Source organism: Ptiloglossa arizonensis, chromosome 7 (genome assembly GCF_051014685.1).
Source record: "Ptiloglossa arizonensis isolate GNS036 chromosome 7, iyPtiAriz1_principal, whole genome shotgun sequence".
Lineage (NCBI taxonomy): Eukaryota > Metazoa > Arthropoda > Insecta > Hymenoptera > Colletidae > Ptiloglossa > Ptiloglossa arizonensis.
The window spans coordinates 3,282,466-3,305,949 of NC_135054.1; the positions used below are offsets into that span (position 1 = coordinate 3,282,466).

The following is a 23,484-nucleotide window of genomic DNA, read 5'->3' on the forward strand; positions in this document are numbered from 1 at the left end:
ATTTTTTGATTTCATTATAAAGTTTTATACATTCTTATCTATTACAAAAGTTGTTTATGTTACAATAGTATATTTATTTTTATATTGTAAGAAACTACGTAAGTTTGCAGCCGATTGGCTTGGTGTTACCCGCAACGAATAATCCATCTAGTAATAATAATTATTGCACAAAATAATCCCTCTCTCTCTAAAATTTTGCATTATATAATGATACATATATTAATGTGAACTTTATTTACTTATTTCTCTGTTTTATTTTATTATGTTTTTGTGCTCCTTAGCTAGGTTTTATATAATATAAAAAGAATTTATAATAAAATAATAAGGTATTAAGTTTAATTACTCCTTACTTTTATTTTTCTATTATTCCTTAAATGTTTATGATTTTTTAACTTTAGATATTAAGTGAATTGCAAGCAAATAATTTGGAATAACAAATTTTATAATATTGTTTAATCGTTTGCATTTATTAGTAAAATACATTACTATTTTCGTTTTTTATAATTTCTATCATTTTTTTTTGATAATGATGTACGTAATTTTTTTATAATATTTTAATTCAATGATTTCCATTTATTTAAAATACAAATTTTTATTTCTTCTGTAATATTGGATTGCTTTCCGTTTATCGTGCAAGTATCTCCTAACAATTTTCTATAATATTTATATCTGGAGATCAAGCGGGTTATGATAAAAATAAGATATTTTCTGTTTTTAAAAAATTATCAACGTACTCCGCGATATGCACACTTGAATTATCGTGTTAAAAAACATAATTTTATGAAGCTATTTGATATGCATGTGTAGTTAATTGTTTCTGCTTGTTTGAACATATCTTTTACTATTGATTGCCTTTGAAATAAATTTAATGTCGCTTTTTCCTGTGTAATCTATTACCGCCCTTATCATGATACTTCCTGTACACATTTTTCCTGATTCATAAGTTTTCATCAGAACCATCTGAATTAAAAACTTTTTTGTCGGAAAATATTATTTTCCTCCATTTCTTTTCCCAATTGTATCTTTTTCTTCGTAAAATTCAATCGTGTATTTTACGCTTCTCAATTAATGGTGGTTATTAAGTAGTTATGGTCGTTGTCAAAGTTTGACTTTTTAACAATACATTGCACATTTTTTATGTTGGTTTCATCATCTTTTGTCCCATTTTGTCATGTGTATGCTGAATTTGATGTTGTTCTTAAAATGGCGTCTTTCCGAACAATAATTTCTTTCAGACATCCACTAGGATATTTTTCTTTATTTTTTAAATAATTACAAATAGCATAATTCCTTCTTAATATATGTGACATTTTATCCAATGAAAACTTTTTTCTTGGAAATTATTAATTGCTTTTGTTTCTGCTTCATTTAATTTGTTTTACGAAGCATTTTACTTTATATTTAATATTAGAAGTAACAATTTTTACGATGTACATTGTGTGTACATCAAATAATACACACTAGTGCATAGACAATCATGCGAATAACTTATTAAGTACCTTTTACTTTTGTGAACAAATAACGACTCTTATTGTTTTGTCGTGGATATATCAATGTTTTCATTTGTTATCTAGTTCTTGGAATCGCAACCTTGGATATTTCGTAGGACTGTTAGTACGCTTCTATATGGTAAACAATAACATTACAAATGAAAAAAGAAATTTCTGAGTCAAACGGAATTTTCCCTAATTTTCATACATGTCTTACAGTTTTGTCTCAGAGTATATGATGCAATAAAAAGAATATTCTTTTATTTGTTCAACAAGTTTTGTTACTTCGTCTATTATGCAAATTTAATCATTAGTAATCTCTAATTTAGGAGATTTTACAAGCCAAAATACAATTTTTGTTGTCATTAATATATTTCTTTATAAAATATTTAATGATTGCAAGTTTAAAGTATTTATTATTTTTATACATTTACATCGTATAACATTTACTGTTTATTTCACTGCTTCCTTTTTTTTCTTTACATCAAACAGATAATTATATAATCTTAAAATTGTAAAATACTATTAATAAAACTGTAAAAGCACCAGTACCTAGAAACATTATTTTTAACAAAGACATAGAAAAAGATTAATACAGTATACGTATAAAACTATCTATAATATTAAAACTTTGCATTGATAGGTTGCAGATATTGTTTTATGGCATTTAATATATTTTTATACTAATTTCTAATACGATCACATTGTATTAAAAATGATACGTCGTTAATAGCTTATAAAAAGTGTCTTGTTTAATTAATATAGTTATTTAATTTTGCTAAAATTTACAGAAGATTCATTTTGTATTTATTTAATATTACGCAATACGATATCGCACATTATATGTTAATTTTTCGAAAATGACAATGTAATAGTATACAATTGCATTCAAGATGTATGCTTATCAATCACTCTGTAAGTATTATATTGAATGTAACAAAATATGGAGTAAATATTATCTTATACATTAATTTAAAGTTAAAAATATTTAATTTTTTACTTTCATACATGTTTTGTATAAAAAGATCAATTATAATGCATTATTTTTCTTTAGTGGGACTAATTCGAAACTACGAATACTTCAGTCCAATTTTATAAAATAAATGTTTTGGTCTAATGGATAGAAGGGTTTAAAAGTAACTGTGTATTTTATGTTACCCTTCTCAGGTTATATTTTCCCATTGTGAAATGGCTGGTTTTATTGTCCTGACTCTTCTAAATACTTTATCTATTTTTCTCCTCAAATTTGTTTACTATAACTAATTATTAAACATTTAATTGTTAATTCATCAATTTAAAAAAAATCTATTAACTAGAAAGAAAATATCTGAGAACAAAAGTATTCAAGTAACATGTATCAAATACTTTTTTGAATTTCTACTGACCACATTCTTTAACCACTATTGACAATTTTTTTTTATTCAAAAATGTCTTATATAAATATTCGTATAAAAAAGCATACAGCTAAATTATGTGCTTTTTATCATTTAATGTACAGTACCAAAAGATATAAAATATAAATTTTTAATTCATAAAATTAAAGTCGCTTTAACACTACATGTAATCAATGAGAAAAGTTTATTGTATAAGTTTGATGAATTATACTTGGTTCTTTTTGTTTGTACTTCTTCAAAGTGTCATGTTTAGTATTAGTTTAGGCAGATATTAGAAAAATGGAACTTATCAATAATATGAATGAATCTTTTCTGAAAACTTTTGAAACTTTGTGACAGTGTTCAATGTATAGTTTCAATCTTTTGGGCTTGTAATTTTTTTTTTTCAATGAACAAATTCTTTAAATCCGCCAATGCCCTTTCTATTTGTTTTGCAAATCTGGCAGCATCCTAAAAGTAAGGGAAGTTAAAATTAAAATTTCAGTCACTAATAAAATTATGCAATAGTTATATTAAAATAATTTTAATAAATAGTGTTATTCATGTTCTTACTGTTTTTGGAGAACTACGTTTACAAGAAATATGGAAGAATAGTAAATTTTCTCCAGCAATGATGTAAGAAACACCATAACCATCATCAGCAACAGGACCAAAACCACCCCCCGCAGAAATACAATTTGGATATTTCTTCAAATTTATTAACGATGTTTGACCGTGCGGAGTTTGCGAAGTTGACAACTTCCACGGTTCACTTAAAACTTGCTAAAGTAAAAAATTTTTTTAAAATCAGTCAATCAATTCATGTACATATTCATTTAAAAAATATCACCTTTAGGAAAGGAGAATCCACTTCTAAGTATTTGGATACTACATATAAACAAAATAAATGTCTATCTATTCCTTTACCACACATAGCGTCTTGATAACCTCTTTGATGTTGCTTTGCTGCATCTATCAATAATTTATACTTATGGTTTACCTATAATAAAAATTTATTTTTAAATATAACATGAATGTCATAGAATTTAAATAAAAATTATAAATTATTTTGTAATACATTTTAGAGAACATATATCCATGTTTTTGGAATTGTTGTGGTCTATAAATTTTAGAGGGACATTGACGCAGGAGGTCAAATATGATTGTTGAAGCATTTAAATTCAATTTTATCAAATATATCTTGTTATATCAATTAACTTTAAAACACTTATGTCATCAGTGAGAATGTTATCAATAGTGCTTCTAGTAACACTGCACACCTAAATATTCAATAATAATTATTACAAATTCTTTTTATAAGTACTACTCATATTTTAAGTTCACAATAGGGGACAATGGCATACATATAGTTTTAAAGAGACATTTAGTTAAAATGATTTTGTAAAAAAGGTTTAACAGTAAAAGATTAGAAAACATTATTTTAGAATATGCAATAGAAAAATAAAGGCAATGATTCTTCATAAAAAAAACCATGTTGAAAATGAAATGATTATATCTATGGATAAGTTATTATCAATACAAATATTTACAGTAGATATTAACAGTAATAAATGAATTGTAAATTTAAACCTACATATAGTTTTTGATGAATATATATTGAAAATAAAGAGACATGTATTTAAACATTTGTGTTAATTTTTAACTACAATATATTTTATTTCAGGTAAATGTTAATTTTATAAATAGAAGAGATTCCTGACCCAACTGAAATAAGAGAGGATATTCTATTCCAAGTTAATTACCCAGTGAGTAAGATGATTTTTAAAAATTTGTGAGTTTGAATCTTTAAATATACTAAATCTGTAAGTTGAATATCTTTGCAAATAATATGTATTGACATAAATGTTCATTTATATATTTCTTTATTATTTGTTTAAATTTACCACTAATAAATTAATTGAAAATGGTAATCTTACTGTTGTAATCTGGTTATTAGTATACTAGATAAAAGATGCTAATGATACATAATGATATATTAAGAAATTGGAAATTACAAAATATATCAGTATAATACAAAAAAGCAGGTAAATGAAAGAACAAAGATTCTGAATACTTCATATAGTAATTATGTTATTTTTAAATCATATTTGATCTTCAGATTTATTTATATACAATTCATTATGTAATTAGAAATTTATAAAAATAATAATTTATCAATACTAAAGGTGATAAAAATGATCATTAATATTGAAAGTAAATAAATTTAAATATAAATACTTTTTGATACATATCACATAATTATTTTTAAACAGAACATTACTAATTTTCAGTGAAATTGAACTAAATGAAATTAGATATGCAGAAAGATCTGATTACTATTAATTTATCTTTTTTATATAAACTTATAGCACTTTTAGTTATATTAAGTACTTTCACTTACAGATGCTTCCTTATCCTCCATTGCATTCACCCACTTTGTAGATTCAATTGTACATGGTCTCACTGTTTCTGTTCTTCCTTCTCGGAACAATCTAGTCATAGAAGCTTCGTAAGTTAAATTAAATTTATTAGAATCACGGTAATATGCCAACTGAAGAGCCAATTGTATGTATGCATCGGGTGACATGGAATTGACTTTCATGAAACCTTTACCATATGCATCATGTACATAAATGTGTAATTCAACGTCGTTTAATAATGTCTGTGCAACCTAACAATTAATAGTTTTTCTTAATAAATTAAGCAATACATAAAATAGCAATAAAAAAATATATTTGACTTAAATTTTAATAAGTTTGGAAACAGTTTTCATATTATGTTATTACTATGTGCTATTAAATGTAAACTTCAGATTTGTTTATCTACTTTTAAATTATTTTCAATAATAAAAAGTAATAAAAAGTATTGAAATATTTCCAAACGTATTAGAGAGATATTTTTAATTTATAAAGCATTACTTGATGTGACTCTTCAATAGCAGTTATACAGTTTGAATTTAAGTCCCATTGGAGTCGAGTAGGAGGTGGTGGTGTGAATTCTGGAGTACCTTTGTTATGTCCATCTTCTGTATATCTATAATGTATTTTAGCAAAATTTTTACAAGATGAAACCTGATAATACGATATTATATATACATGTATATACATATATGTATATCAATAAAGCTTATACAAGATGTTAAGATTGCACTTTTAAATAATATGTATGAATACGAACTATGCAGAGTGTCTCTGAAAAATGATATATTTGCAAGAGAGATGATTCTAACAATAAAGTAGAGTTAAAACTGTTATTAATAAAGTTTCAGGATCAAAGAAATTGCAGAAGAAATCCAACATAATTTATATAATCTTAATTGACAAATTTGCGACAAATACATATACATTTCAATTGCATTGTAAGGAAAACTCTTTTATGCATTCATAACAAAATAAAATTACTATCTGCTTTCTTAAAAGTTAATGTATTCAGTGCAATGTAGCAATGCCAAATATTGATACATTGGGTACTTTAATAATATTTATTTTATTGCACTACATTGATAAGATAGTTCTATTTAATTATACTGTCACTCCAGATCCTTTGTTTTATAGAAACAATTTTTTAAGGGACACACTGTGTTCAAAGTGTATACAAAATGTATATAAAAATTGAAGTCAATTTATAAGATTTCAATATATTAATTATTATTATTATTATTATTATTACACTTGTTGATTCATGATTGGAATAATTGGTATTTGAATTCTATACAATTGTTGTAATTTAAAATTCTGTTCAATAAATATTCCTTAAAAATGTTTATTTTGCAACTAAATAATAATTTTAACACTATGAAGATCAGAGCCTGTCCTAGCACAAAACTGGTACTCATTAGCAGATTGCGACGAAATATTTGTAACTTATAAAAGATGATAAAATTTATCAGGATAAATTTTAAGAATTATGTTACATAAATTTCGCCATCAGTCAACTATTGCGAACCAATACTTTTATGCTGGCACAGAACAGGTACTTAAAATATTAATAGTATTTTAACCTTTTAAGTAAGTATTATTAAACTATGTTTATTTTATTTTTACAATTTAAGATGAATTTAAATGTATATGTATACACAAATGTACATAAAGAGTAAGAGATTAGTATATACTAAGGTAGATACAAGTTAAATTATAAATATGGTAAAACCAGTATTTATAATGTACAAGTTAGTTTAAAATGAAAAACTATATAAAAAAGTTTGTGTTATTAAAAAAGGAAAAATACAAGAAACAATTACCCCATGTTCACCTCACTAGCAATAACATATTCCCATAGAGATCCCATAATAGGAGCATCAGCCCTAATAAGCACATTGTAAAACAATTATTTAACTGTTACATATAAAAGAAATTACTATGAATTCAATGTATAAATTATCAAAATCACCAATAATAGAAACACAAATAAAACAAAGAGATGGCAGAATTTATGTAGATCTTCAAAGAAGTAAGGTTTCACAAAATATTTTTTAATATACCTTGTTTTGTATATCAATAACTAAAAAAAATGTATAATAATGGTTATATACAGAAAACTAAATAAATAAAAAATTATAAACAATACATTTTTGAAAATACATTGTCTTTACTTTTGATTACATTTAAATATTTATGCCTTAACACATGCTATGTTAAAATTGATTCTAGTTATAAATAGCATATTTGTAAATATTTTGACCATTTAAATAGAAAAACTTTGTATTTAATAAATAATTTGTATAAAAGTTAAACAAAGTCTTTGAAGTTCTTTTTATATTGAGCCTTCTAAGAGAAGATAGAGAAGGTAAGAGAAGCAAAACAATAAAGAATGAAATTTAACACATCCAAAACTGTGAACTTATATTCTTACTCTCTATGGACGGTTTCCTGAGACATCATGTACTCCCACAAATGTGACATCACTGCAGCATCTGCCCTACTCATTACTTTTCATTATGTATGTATTGATTTTAATGTAATCTATTACGACTTTATAGTATTTTTAGAAAGATATTTGTTCTAATATACAATTGCATTTAAGTGAATAATCTGATGGTTCCATTTATCTTTAATACCAATAATAAATTTAGATATTTGACCACTACATAAATACTATAAAAAAAAAATAATATAAAGAGATGTTTCGCACATTTATTATAAAAAATATAAATTTAAATCTTTTTCTTAAGATTATGCAATGTCATTTATATTTTACAATATGTAAGTTGTGAAATATATCAAATATGATGTTTAATAATATGAGCTATGACCTGCGAAACAACTTTCTTTAACCATCTTCTTGTCTTATACATTATCTTTTTAAATTATTTAATTTTATTTTATGATTTTTTATACTACCATATGAAAAACTCACCAAGAGTGTTCAGCATTGAAACCCGTCTATAAAATAATGAAATATTGAAAAATTGTATCATATATTATATTAATTTAATGTGAACAATAATATTACTTACTCTGCCATTGTTGCCTATACACAAAGTAAAAGATTTGTCAAACCATCTATTACAGCCATTACCATGCAATAGAATTCGGCCATATTCGTGTAATTTTTCTGAATCTGCCTAATAATGTGTAAAACATCACAAATATGTTAATAATTTACAAATAAGTTTATTGTAACTTTTATAGTACTACTTACAGGATCATATATATATGGTACATCATCTAGTACAACTACAAAGGCTGCTTTTTCAACAAGATCTAAGGACGCTTTGTTTACTCCTTTTGCAAAATATTCTTCTCTAGCATTTGCCCATGCAGGTCTTTCACCAGCTGTTAAAGCAGCTAACTTTTCTTCACCATCTGAGGGTTCTGATTTATCATCTAAAATTTGCTGCATTTGACTGCAATATGTATATATATACATATAAATATATATACACGTATAGACAGATATAGGTATGTAAAGTGACAAGTAAATATTTTCAAAAGCATCAAAATATTGATATGTCATTAGGCAAAGTTGAAGTGTTTTATCAAGTAAATTTAGCTTCTCGTATGTGAGAGCATTCAGAAAATGTTACAATCTAACTTTTTAAATGGTACATATTTTTAATTATAGTAGGATCATGCTTTTATACATGAATTATAAATTTCATACATAACAAATACATAATACCAATATATCTATATTTATCATGTAATAATACAAAAATAAATGAAGCTTTATGTATAAAAAAAAAAAAATAGTTGTTTAAAATATTGATTTCTGCAACATATAAGGAGAGGATCCAAAGCCTGTCAGATATTTCTTTGATTTAAATCATCAGTACTTTAATTTAAGATTTATTATAATGTTACTATTGTTAGTGTACAAATTATTTAAATATTTTCCATATATGTGATAAAATCCAAAATATAAAATCGCTATGGAATTCTTATAACTTATAAAAGCTATTCTTATAGTTTAATTATTACCTATTAGAATTATTATGTAGAAACACATGCAATTACATTCAACTTACATTTCAATTTCACAAGGTTGAAGAATTCTGTTTTTGTGATAAATAGGAACTTTGAAGTATTTGCCTTTATGATATACAACGATGTGTTTAGAATCCTGATAATGTACAATTTTGTCCGTTTCACGTCCTGGCACTCTAGTAGTATTAAATAATCTTTCATATTGCCACGAACATAAAGGTACGAGTCCTTGAATCAAAATCTAAAAATAAAATCAGTATTACCTCAGTATAGTATTATTTTGAAATATGCAATAAAATATTTTACTTTGTAATTTTTAATACTTATGAATCTAATATTTTGTGGCCACTTTTATTGTTAACAATTTTTTCCTACCTTATAATTTATATATAATTATCTCTATTACATTTTGATAAAAGTTTGTAATTTTACTATACAAAATTGAAATATTCTTCTTTTCTTAATTTTATAATGATTTTAAAATTTTAAAGAATTTCAGAATAATATTTTTTAAGCAATTGTATTACATTTAGGATTATATTTTAAAAATGGATTCCATTCAATTTTTAACTTTAAGTAGAAAAATGTTACATAAAGGATCTCATGTAAATTTATTAACTAAGATATTTCCTCTATTTTTTAAATTAATATTTTTTAACTTATAGTAGGAGGAGTGTCCTGCTATAGTTAGAATCCAGTTTCTTAGAGAGAAGACAAAAGAAGATCAAATAAAAATAATATCAAATTTAAAAAATTCCCTGTAACCACATGTTTTGCAATTGCTTTAAATAAATGCAATTTTTTAAATAATAGGGACGAATTAGACATGTTTAGAAAATGGGAATATATTTGTCCTCTTCATTAATAAATTTAAAAAAATTAGCCATATAAAAATTAATTGACTCAGCATCAAAGAGCAATGACCCAGATGTGTGATACTAAATATTGTCTTATTGTGATACTAAATATGTGACTAAACCTAGCATTGTTATGTAGGGTAAAAACTATACTTTAATGTATACATTAACAATGGCAGGTATACCAGCCTAGATATTAGTACTGCATAATTGGACCAATGTGGTTTGATGCAGCTTACTTTAATTAATTTTCATATGGCCAATTTTAAAATAGCACCATTTTTAAAAATTAGTGCTTCAAAAGGACAATCTATATTCTCATTTTCTTTTTAAATTTACGATTCGGTCTTGTTATTTAGAAATTGCATTTATTTAAAGTAATTACAAAAAGTAATTAAAGAAAATTTGTTACTAAAATAATTTTTATTTGATTCTCCTATGCCCTCGCAGTAAACACATAAACACTCATTCTTATTCAAGTGTTATTTTAACAGTTATAATTTATTAAAGAAAAGTAACATTATTTTCCAAACAGTTATAAAATCAACAATTTTCAATATCTAAAAAATTTTTTGAGATACGTTCAAATATTGCTAAGGACTACAACATATTCAAGTTTCAGCATAGTCCAAAATATTACTCCAAAAAGGATTCCAGAACGGAATTACTTCATTAATAAATAATTGTTTTTCTTCATATTTTGATCATGAATATGAAATTTTATTCAAGGGCAGTTTCTCTTCAGCTCTTCAGTGTATTTATAGTTTATATAGAAACATTAATGAGATCTGACTGTTATATATGCTCTTGCTTTAAAAAATTTTTAAGAGTAGATTCTCAACAAATTTAAAAGATCTTTAAAATTCTCATCATTAATTTTAATACATTTAAAATACCGATAAAACTTTTGAACGTATATCGATTTAATTAGTAATTGCAATGCTTAATCTGAATTTTTTAAAACTTACTCTTATTTACATCATAAATGTTCAACAAAAAATTAATAAAGTATTCAACTGATATAAATATTGAAAACATTTAATATATACAAACCGGTTCTAATTCTTGTCGTTCAATAAGGCGTCTGTATAGCAAACACGAATAAATAACGCTTGCAGCACGTGCAACTTGTACAGTAGTAGGTTGCATAAGAATAGCATCAATGCCATAAAAGTTTGAATTCACCATGATGGGAGATCGTCCACGTAAATAAACGTATTCTTCCCACCAATCAGAAACATAATTAGTAGCCCACCAAGACTTCAAAATTAGGTAACGTTGAAGTTTCACACCAATGCCAGTTTGGAATTCATTAGCCAATGTTTCCATACGAGTATAATTTTCATCATTCAGTAGTGGCCGCACACTTCGTAGATACTATTTAAATATTTGAATCAGTGTTTACTATACTAAATTAAACATGTTTTTAACAAGTTTTTATTATCAGAGAAAGGGAAAAATATAATAGAATAAAAAAGAAGGAAAAATATTATGAAAATGGATTACATTCAGCAAAAAGTATTACTATTTACTATATAAAGTTAGAATGTATTTTATAATCTAACCCGTTTCATAGTATCTTTTACTGATGGTAATGGTAGTCGTGGCAAAGATCCTTGAAAACTATACAGCATTGGTTTGTGCCATCCAAGAAGCAACTTTACTAACGAAGTCCAGATTCTAGTACCTCTTGAAACATTTGATCCTTTTTCTCTTGATTCATACATCCATCCCTTGTATATAAGTAATAATTTTAAGGTGTATCGAATTGCATATATCACTACCAACCATAAAAGAAGTCCAACTACAAATGATCCTGCTAAATGTGCTAGTATCCAAGACCTAATATAGAAAAATAGATAATCAATCACAATATGTACAATTGTAATTTGTATTTATATGAGCATTTATACTTTACACTGATTCTATAATTACAAAAGTAATGAAATTTACCCGGAAAGGTACGGTGCAGTTTTTCCAACAAGGTCATAAGGTACTTTGTAACCTGCAAAATGTACTGCAGTCACCATAGCTATGGTAAACCATAAGCTTTGCAAAGAAGCAGGATATACACCACTTCTCAAGTTGTTCTGAAATTAATTATTTGTTTAGATATATATATTTTAAAAATTGCATTCAACTAATTTAATGCTTTATTTACTTACGAGAAATCTGAAAAATCTCTTTTTCCAAGAGCGGATACCTGACTGCCATACCAAATGTAAAACTTCTCTATCAAAATTAACATCCCATCCTTCATGAGTAATAGAAAAACTAAATGCTACTGCTGCATGAGCTTCCGCCATATCATTGATTATCAATTATAAATCTGAAATTAAAAATATCCAACTGATAGTATAAAATAAATCATAATGTTCATCATATGGAAAAAACTAGAAATGAAATAAAAATTGTACATGAGATGTTTTCAAATAAGTGTAACATGAAACAGTTAAGAATAAAAAAAATATTAGAATTAAAGAATCAAATCCTACAAAATTTCTTAAATTATTTATCTTAAAATAATGTGTATCATAACATTATTTTCAATGTTATATTATATGAAAATGCACATGGTTTTAAGTGTTTTAGTGGTTTACTAAATTTTATGAATACAATTTTGACTATAAAAACTTAGAAAATGTTGAAATGAAATATTAGGTGTTCTAAAATCAATATAAAAAGATTGATAATTTATTAAGATTGTTTTGAAGAAAAAATGTCATAAATATAAGTTGTACTTTAAATATTAACGTATTTAAAACAACATATTAAAATTTTATTATTACCATAACAACAAAATTAAAAGCTTAATATAAATTGATCTTTGCAATATTAATTATTAATGTACGAGGTCAGAAATATGTCTCTATATTGTAATCTTTTAAATGAATGATTTATATTCAATAGTACAACATTTATAGTCAAACTCAAAAAGCATATTTTAAAATATATTTTATAGTAGAAATAATCCATTGTAAATCATTAAACTATAATACATAGTAAATAATTGCTAATAATAATAAATTGAATGCTTATGATTTTTTATATTATTTAAATTTTTATTTGTTTTAATTACACATATCAATATTTTAATATTACATTTGTTTCTTTAAAATGACCTCCCTAACAAATTGTTACAATCTTTTAGGTTTGTTATAAAACAGTCTATATGATTATCATAATGATGATGATAATAATAGTAACACTAACAACAACAATAGTAACAAAAGCAAAAGAAATTGCATTCCCTATATGTGTAATTGTCTTTTTTTAAAATAGAAGTTTAGTTTCACAACTCCACGTTTCACTCATATTAAACAAACCAATTACGAACAAAATTGTATGTTGTGAAAATAAATAATTCATTATTCTTGAAATTTCTACAAAATTAGGCAAGATATAGATATCACGAAGACAATAAACAATAATTTTCAGTTGCACACAATCTCTTATTGTACATAAAAATTTTTTTTATGTATTTATAAATATTCTAGCACAGTTTGAAAGAAACTTGTACGCCGACATTAAGATAGAAACGATAAAAAATAATCCTGCTCAGAGTTGTCTAGTTAACACGAAATGCTAGTCAATGCTGCAGTGTGTGTGTGTGTGTGTGTGTGTGTGTGTATCGTGCGCGCGTTATCACTACAATGCAACATAATAGATGCGAAAAAGGGGACAAGCGTAAAGAAGGGGCTTCCTCATCCATGAACAGGACTGAAGCTTATACGCTTCTCTTATATAACCTTGGACTTTGGACGGTATTCGTCTGGCTGGAAGAACGGTAATAATTTTAGCAAACAATTACTTGATTTCTCTGCACATTCTAAGTCCATCGTGATATCATCCTTCCAATCTGAGACAATATCTATCATAAATTTGTGAACTAATATGGTCATTGTAAACTATCTGGTCATTTTTGTTGTACGATAACGTTTTCTCTCAAAGTTTGGTACTACCTGGTTACTGACCCGAACTATCCTTTCATAATACTATACTCGAGTTCGCTAATCAAACATTGCAAAGTAATGAATTTTATATTCATATTTTATGCGTCACTGATACGTTGTATTCCATTAAGTATTTGTTCCTGTCTCGAAGTTTTAATTGGCATATATACATAGTAATCTATACATAATTGGAACGAAATTATTCCCAATATAATTTATGTTTATTCAGTGAGAGCAGTTCGTCATCTCGTACAACTGACCTCCCGGCAAAGTGATAATCACATGGAATTAAATTTTACATTATTGTATTTATATGAAAGTATTATCAATTATCGATGAAAGATTTTCCCGATGAAAATGTGCCTAATCATAACTTTATTTCGACTATTTTTAATCATATCTTATTTAAAAATGTCTGAAACCGACTTAAATAACATATAATTAAATACAGTCCAAGTAGTTCGCGTTTAAATCCATTTTTCTGGGAAAAACAACGCTGATCCATTTGTAACATTTTCATGAGCCGATAAAATATATTAAAATTTTACATTTTTACTAGTTAACGATTCATTGCGTGTGTGTACCTTCTTACTTTGAGTTGTAAGCCACCGAATGCAGGTAATTTGAGATCACTTGTTACTGCTGTATCTCGTTCATTTTTTATGTATATTTTTATATCTGTTCCCTCCGATAATTGAAACGCTAAGAAATTAATGTAATAAAAATATGAAGCACTGAATTTGAAGTAAATTGAGAATTTCATTTCCATATAACTAGATAAAACAACTGATCATAAATGAAAAGAACTTGTTTAGTTAAAATTTTTTTTGAATACGGCACTGAATTCATTATTCATTTAATAATGAATTTTTTTGTTACAGCTAGTATGTTATATAAAATATATATCAATATGTACATACAAAGTGATGTATATAAAATTTTACAATCTATTTTTCAGAAATTATTAAGAATAATGACAAAATTCTTGTTTGGTTACGTAGGGTTTTTGAAAGTCTACTACATGTTTGGCTTATAAGACATTACAACTCAGTATTCCAAAGGGGCAAATGAACGATATATAATTAGCTACCATAGTATCTCTTAAATTATGCATAGCAGGGACAAATGTTTAAAATAAATGTTATTTGTTTTTACAAAGATTTTTATACTATTTCATTAAAAAACAATAATTCGTAACATTTCCCCGTCTCTCTGAAATATTCAATTGCAATATTTGTTGTGTCAGATAATAAGCCTAGTACAATTCTACAAACCTAAAAAGAATTTTATCACTACCTCTACCACATTCCGAAAAAATATGTTGTAAGACTTTATGTAAATCACCTTATATGTATACAGTTAATCGAAAAAGTTTCCGTAAACTGCATTAGAATTTACTGTATTAACGTTACATAATTTTAACGAAAATGGTTATAAATAAATAAAGTTTGCATCATATTTAGAAATATAACATTTATTAATAGTGTAAAAAAAAAGAATGTCAATCTATTTGTTAATAAATGAACTAAAGATAACGAAAGTGAAGCCATAAAGTCTCCGTTTAGAGTAATGCAATAAGAGCTGGATACAATGGTCGTACAGCCAGGAGAAAATCTTTTGTAAGCCACGGTAATAAAAAGAAGATTTCGAATTTGCAAAAGTACACGTTAATAAGGATAAAAGCTTTTGGACCAATGCTATATTTAGTGACGAATATAAATTCAATATAATTCATTTGGATGAAAATACAAAAGTGTAATACGCTAAAAAACCAAATAAACAAATAGAGTGCAAAAATGTATTATTATCATTTCCGTTAAAATTATCAACGTTAACTAAATTTTAATGCAGTGTACGAAGACTTTTGACTGATTAAGTATATTTTTTTATTTAAAAATTTTATTTAGAAAACTCCTCAGAATAGTTTCAATATATGAAAAAATAGTGCTATAATTTATCAGATTGATTGGATTACGAAAAAATGTGTCGTATAGATCTTAAAGTTTAACATGCAACATACATAAATATAAGTTGCTCGAAATGATATATATGTTAATAGCATATAGATACTTAAGAGAAGTAATAGAATAGTTAGGGTAGATAGACAATTTTGGTATATGTAGATCTTGAGGAAGCAATGAAACCGCACATATGTAGGTATAATAGTTTTATACACAAAACTTTAATGGCTATTAGTCACGCTTTCCCATTATTCAATCAAACTAAACTTTCACAGGGATTATTTTTTTTCGTGAATTAAAATCATTTTGTGTACCTTTTAGTACTCTTGGTGCCTTTAGTACGTTTAGTACTTTTTTATAGTATATAATTAGTTCAAATTTGTCCAGTATGATAATATTGTTATACATACTAATGATTTATTATTAAACTTTCGACGAAGTGTGTTAATAAATACAGATAACTACTAGTTACCAGCAAGATAACTAACGAGCTGTTTTAGAGTTGCTCTTGAGATTTTAAAGAAAAAACGTATATACGATATTTTATCCGATAATATCGCGTCGTGGTCAGATTAACGCGCGTTGTACGGTTACAATTGGTGCCAGTAGTGAGATTGCTTCAAATGATAGTGTCATAGAGCGCTTATCGGAAAATTTGAAAAATCCGGCAGTGGGAGATGAAAATGTATTGTACATGACACTAATAAGGTATAAAACTCTCTAGATACACTGCAAGGGATAAAGAAATTATTAGAAAGTCTAAAAGAATTTCAGAAGCGAGTAAAATTTACGGTGGAAAGCCACATCGTGGAGAATACACGTTTGAGTAACAATTATTTTCCATTTTGATGATTTAGACCGATGATACGAAGCAAGATTCTCTACCTTAGAACAGAGATTAAATGGATGAATTTGACACGATATAATTATCAAATTTAATAATTGGAATGATAATTCCGAGGTGGTAACTTTGATTAGTTGTTTGAATGATAGTACGCTTTTAGTTTTTACCAGTTTAGAGAAATCATAATGATTTAATTTTATTAAATTGAGAGATGATTTCAATTGAAATAATACACGAGACAAAGTCGTTTCGCTCAAGGTTTTTGCACAGATTTTCCCTGAGACTACGGATGAATATTCGAGTGGAAACTGGATGGAAAAATCCACGCAGGTTTTGTTATGTTAAATACCTTCTTTCTAGGCAGAAGTGTTTACAGAGTTAGGAGAAGTCTTCTCGAAAGTTGGCAAGATAACAAAATTTGTAGATAAATTCTCAAAGAAATTGATACTACATTCTGTATTAAAATTCAATAGAAAAATTTATAGTAGCGAGCGAAAAATTAAAACGAAATAAAAAAAAAAATAATTTATTTATTTCGCATAAAAAATATAAATACAGTGTTTTACTTATGGTATTACATACTTACATTGTTACATACAACTAATTAGATATTTGTTTGTACACTTACAAAACAAATTTCATTTTGTTATTTTGCTCAGTAGCGAAGTTATAAAAAAAGAAACGAAATCTGTATAATATTTCAATGGTCAAATGTTTAAGACTGCACGAAAAATATTTATTTTTGGTAAAAAAATATACACAATTTTTGTTTAAATTCAATATTTTGTCCAATATCCACTATTTTTTATCACTTCGGCACACATTCTTGGTATAGAATCTATTAATTTTTTGTATCGATGCATCGTAATATTATTCCAAGTTGTTTCGATTGTAAAGTTCATTTAAATTGTTCGATTTATAATCATATACTGTCTTTTTTATGATGCTCCACAAGTTCTCGATTGGATCAATGTCTGACGATTGCGACAGCCACGTTAGCACGATAATATTTTCTTCTTGAAAAAACTGTTTTACAATCCCAGTCGTGTGTTTCGGATCACTATCATTTTGAAAAATAAAATCATCGCTCATATTGTTGCGTGCAAAGAGCAACATTGTGTTCTTGGTGAAACGGTTCATAATTCCATGATACGACATATCAAATTAAGACCGTCTCGAGAAAAATCACACCTTAACGTTTTCACCACCATGTTTAAGAGTTTCTAAAATGCACTATGTTTTTAAACTTCCGCTAATATAGTACATCTAACGTACCGTGTTCCGTCATAACAGCCGCGACTGTTATTTCGATTCGTCTGAAAGCAATTTCTTTTGCCAATCTTATTTGTCCAATACTTATGAGCATTAACAAATGCAAGTCGTCTTTTTCAATTCCTAGAACTCAGCAATGGTTTCTCCAGGGGTTTTTATTCTTTTAAGTTAAAGTCTTCTAATCTTCTTTTGACAGTTTTAGTACTAATTTGTGTATCGTTTCTATATCTTATCTCCACAGCAATATTATTTACATTATGGAAACGATCCTTTTCGCGTATAATCGATGAATCCGGCGATTCATTTTCGGCGTTGATTTCTGTGATCTTTCGTTTTTCGATTCGTCGCAATACATGCTTGCCTTTAAGTACTTAACGGTAAATTAACTGTTATAACGTTTACATTGTCGGTATTTAACAATTGACGGTCTGAGATTACAAAGGTCAAACATACAGTTATGTTATTCCAAGAAGACAAACAGAATAGAAGAACAACATTCGTATAAGATGTTTGTGATGCAGTTTAGAAATCATCATTTTAAACTTTTGTCCGCTACTGTAGATCTGTAAATTTATTGCCTGTACATTTGTGTGTGTATTCGTACACTTTGATAAACGACAATTGAACGAATTATTCATAAATCTTTGACATTTATCGTAATGTAACATTAACCTGAAACTTGTAATCTTGTTTATTTACATATTTATCTCTTGCAATTAAAGGTCAATCTACTATTGCTCTCCTTCCGTATCAATGTACAACAAAGATAATAATGTTGGGTTGGTGTTCATCGTTAATGGCTATTATGAGTTTTAAATCACCAAATATAATCATCTACGATTCTTGACCTCGAGTGGCCGATGATAATGCAAAAACATTTTCATATGTATCATTGTATTGTTATTAGAGTATTTTTCAATGAAAATAAATTCGAACGAGGCTGTATTCGGACTCATTTTCAATTATACGTTTATATTGAAAATTTTTCAGAATTATAATTAAAAATAGTCCAAATGAGTCCTGTTCAGACTACTTTCAATTTAAAAAATACTCTTCAATCGATTATTATTACTATCATAACAATATAATGAAAAAAAAAAACGAATTTTAACTCGTATTAATGTTGACACGCCAATACGTATTCGTCATGAGTTTGAAGTTTTGGCCACTCGTTCGTATTATCCTCTTCGAGAAACCCGTTTATATTCGACCAGTTACAAAAAAAAATTTTTTGTCAACCCTCTGTTAAAGATAATTAATGGTTTCGACGGTCTACTTCCTTAAAACGAGAAATTATCGTATATGTATGTATAATAGTTATGGAAATATAATAGTTATGGAAATAGCTATTAATAATTCTTGCGGCAAACAAAACTAAATTTACATTTCTTTTAGATATGTATAGTATAATAGTTACTGAAATATGATAAGCTAATGGAAAAAAAAATGACTGAAACGTGTTTCCAATCAGATGTATCTGATATTGTTGATAAATATTATCAACCTAATTAATAAAAATTAAATATTACGTACAAGCGATTGGATATCAAGCTTTTTGAAATTGAAAGACAAGTTGGTGTTATGCATATGCATTGAAGCGTTTTTCATGTCATTATCGGTTACTCATATGATCTTAGTACAGAGCTGATTACTTTTTTATAGTCTTTTTCTAATGTCTTGTAGAAAAAATAAAGTTACACATTATATTAGATCATTAACTCATACTATAGACAAGCATTTAAAATTATTTACGGTATTCTGTAAATAATTATTACACTAAAGGTTGATTGAGACGGAAACTATTTATTGTACTAATTGTAAGTGGTAAATGTTACATATTATATGAATTATTTCATTTCTTTTTAATTTGCAAGATTTTAAAACTTTCAAGGTTTTGAATCGGAAACAAATATTCTAATGTGTGCATGCGTGTGCGTGTGCGTCTGTGTATGTGTAATTTTGAAATAAAATAAAAATTGTATTAAATGATATTGCTACATTTTTTTAAAATGTTGTTGAATCTCGATACACGCCCATAAATATGACATTATTAGAATCGTAATGTACAAAAGAAGTATTCATAAGAGCAACCAAAGGATCATACAGATGATCTTGGAAATAATTGTTTCTCTAATATGGAAAACAAAAGTGTTATAGACTTTACAATGCTTCTTAAATAAGTCGATCTACACATTAAAAAATGTGGGAAGAATTATAAACAATTCATCTTCTGTCAAAGTTATACAACTCTTTTTTTACTTAATCTTCGATATGTTGTAGCCTTTTGCGTTATTAAAACATATCTTGAACGATGCTAAAAAATTTGAAAATTTATTAATTTTACAGTTCTTTGAATAATAGTGCTAATTTTCCTCAATATGTTGTACTTCACGGAATGAACATTCTGGGTGGTTATAGTAAAAATATAGTAGTAGCAAATAAAAATGATTTTAGTGTAAAAAATATAAATTCTCCATTGGGTCACAGTCGAATAAGAAGAAAGATCTTACCAATAATTTGATATGACAACGATTAAATCAAACTTTTATGGCAAAATTGTTTATAAGTTTGTGCTTCTGTACATTGTTTCATTGATATACAAGAGTAATTTGACGAAAAACAGGACCAGGTAGTTTAAACTTAATAACTTTGAAAAAAACCACATTCGAGCTATGCGAGAGTCGGGGAACTGTACAAGACAAGTCGTTAGAGTACTAAATCGACTTATGGATAGCTGTGAGGATGGTGCGGTTATAGATATCGAGTAAACATTCGGCTTTCATCTGGTTCACTGATTTCATCGAATTCAATGCCTTTTAATTATTTTTCACGCTTATCCCTCAGTAGAAAGTTCAGGAAGTCTATCAGAATTTGCTTTCTTACCATAAACTTCAGTATCGCTCAGATAATTTAAGACGAACCCATGCGATCAATTTACAATAATAACTTCGCAATTTGCTTGATACCATTCCTGTTTTTCGCATATTGTTCTGAATTTGTCATGATTCTAAATCATTTAGACCATTTAACGGCGGTTATGAAATTCTTCGTCGAATACCTCCTGTTTATCAACAAGACAATGCAGTCATACACAGAAGTTACGTGACCAAAGCTTGGTTTATTCGTCACCATATCGAATTGTTGGTCGATTGTAACCTATCGGAGAACTTATGGGCTATATTACTATGTTGTAATAAGGCAAATAACAAGCAGTACGGTGAACTGAAAAACATAATTTTATGAATAATTTTAATTGTTTCTTATGAATTGTTTAATAAAACTGCTATTTTCCAAAATAGTCATATAATTTTATCGAGGTATGAAAACCGACTTTTACTAATAACCATTAAAGAATAAGTAAAAACTTATAAATACGCATACAACAGTTTTTCAAGATGTTAAACTACTTGAAAAATCAAAGTGGTCATTAATTAATACTGTACAAACAATATATAATTGTATTAAATGACGTACAAATAAATCATTTATAATGATTACGTGCAAATCATTGATGACAAAAAATACCATCACTATTATTTTTAGTAATGCGAAGAATGTTTAGAGAAACAATGTTTTGTTCAAAGAAGTAGATAAAATGATAAAAATGACCTATTTCGAGCTCGAGTTAGTTGTAATGAACATTACGTTTTTTCAACCTAAGCAAAAATAAAAAGAAATATTTGTCACAAAGAGTGTTCTTTTCAATAAAAAATTTTCGTCTTCGAAGTTTTTTCGTGTTACCGAAAGTAACAAATATATTTACAATACCAGTAATAAGTAACTAATACTGTATATGTAACTCAACTTATAAAATTACTTAAATAAAAACCAAACATACGTAATGTTTAAATAAATGAAGGAAATTAATTAGCTAATCTCTTAAATCATGAAATCGTTAGTGCATACTTTTAGTAAAAAGAATTTGTTAACAATATTACATGGAAGATCAATTTTACGAATTTAAATGATTAAAAAATTATTTTACATTCAAAATAAATATTTCTTTTGTTTGTGAAATCATGTATTTCTTTTCCTTTGTAAATTCGGTATAGATCAATACTGATATTTATCTATATCTATCATCCGAAATTTACAGTGTAATTTAAAATAGCTGTTTAAATAATTGATCATATAAGAATAACAGAAAACAATGATATATAAAAGTAAAACAATACTATTTATATTTGTAAAATATTAAATTTACTTTAATGTAAAACATAAAGTAAACAATAATCAAACACCTCGTCGAAATTTGGAAAATATTTTACAAATAATTTTTCATTGTTTTCTGTTTTTAACTTATGATCATAAAATATGACAAATTTAACGTCGATACATAAAATAAATTGATATAGTAATATTTGACATTCACAATCCCTAATTGAAAAATCCAAAAATGGAAGATTGAGAACTATATATTGGACAAATAGACAACGAAGTTTGCAACGAACCATATGGCACATAAAAAATATGTACAAACAACTTTCGAAATGCATTTCTGTTGCATTTACTGTAACATATAAAATTTTGGACTTTAGATACTTTCACGTATATGTATTTAAAATTTTAAAAATGCCACAATTAAAATTAAATTCTGTTAAAATATTATTTAATATACTATGTTCGTAAGTGTATTAATGGACTAACAAGCTACATTTAATATATTACAAAATCAGACTTAGTACTTAAAATCCAACTTCTACATTTTACAAGTTTGTTTGGTGCAAAGTAGTTATATTTTTCTTCTTAGATAAAAGTGTACATTCATGCTATACTGTCTCCTTTGTATAAATAAAATGGATGTCAAAGGTTATTAGCCTTAAGAGCTAAAACTTGAACGCTGATTGGTCGTACCGAAGGGTGTGTATGATCGTGCCTCCCATCTTGGATTTTTACGTGTAAGTAGGCCAAAATAATCTACTATAACTATTAATAGAATGTTATTTTTTTGTATGTTAACTACAGGAAACTAAATTTGAAATAACTATTAAAAATATTACCTGAGTTAATAGGAATTTCTGCTGCGTAGATACAAGTAACTTTTATCGTAGAAAAATTTTCACAGGCTTATAATCGTAACACCTCCTGTTGCACTGCCGCTGCTGCAACTTCGTACGTAACACTCGACTCACTCTGCTTTTAATTCCCTCTCTCACGTTCAGAATGTACCGAACATCAAGTTACCAACTTGTTGGCTGAACTAAACTATAAAGTGTTAGGCACTTGCACTGAATCCTTACACACACAAACACACATAACACGCGCGCGCGAACATAATATACACACCTGTATAACTTGTTAATGCTATA

At 26.6% G+C, this 23,484-nt stretch overlaps 1 protein-coding gene across 3 annotated transcripts; it reads right to left on the bottom strand.

Moving 5' to 3' along the window:
* Positions 1 to 2,247: 2,247 nt before the first annotated feature.
* Whd (carnitine O-palmitoyltransferase whd) lies at positions 2,248 to 23,430 on the bottom strand. 3 transcript variants are annotated; one of them, XM_076316648.1, is made up of 16 exons: positions 23,176 to 23,430; positions 12,311 to 12,474; positions 12,099 to 12,235; positions 11,711 to 11,987; positions 11,199 to 11,522; positions 9,330 to 9,529; positions 8,504 to 8,708; positions 8,319 to 8,426; positions 8,219 to 8,244; positions 7,715 to 7,780; positions 7,104 to 7,166; positions 5,782 to 5,896; positions 5,265 to 5,534; positions 3,714 to 3,863; positions 3,437 to 3,646; positions 2,248 to 3,334 (listed from the first exon to the last, which is right to left on the bottom strand). In XM_076316648.1, the coding sequence occupies exons 2-16, from the start codon at positions 12,449 to 12,451 to the stop codon at positions 3,227 to 3,229; spliced, it is 2,400 nt and encodes a 799-aa protein (XP_076172763.1). In that variant the 5' UTR covers positions 12,452 to 12,474; positions 23,176 to 23,430; the 3' UTR covers positions 2,248 to 3,226. The 3 variants fall into 3 exon arrangements, with proteins under 3 accessions (XP_076172763.1, XP_076172765.1, XP_076172764.1); XM_076316650.1 differs by lacking the exon at positions 7,715 to 7,780 and having other exon boundaries at positions 2,249 to 3,334; positions 23,176 to 23,429; XM_076316649.1 differs by lacking the exon at positions 7,104 to 7,166 and having other exon boundaries at positions 2,250 to 3,334; positions 23,176 to 23,429.
* Positions 23,431 to 23,484: the final 54 nt, after the last annotated feature.

What these genes read in the sequence shown, in the direction of transcription:
- Whd (XM_076316648.1), bottom strand. Translation starts at nt 12,451, where the DNA reads ATGGCGGAAGCTCATGCAGCAGTAGCATTTAGTTTTTCTATTACTCAT. An exon ending in TAAAAGATACTATGAAACGG is followed by an intron (nt 11,523 to 11,710) that starts GTTAGATTATAA and finishes ATATTTAAATAG; the next exon opens with TATCTACGAAGTGTGCGGCC. An exon ending in CAGGAAACCGTCCATAGAGA is followed by an intron (nt 7,167 to 7,714) that starts GTAAGAATATAA and finishes TGTGCTTATTAG; the next exon opens with GGCTGATGCTCCTATTATGG.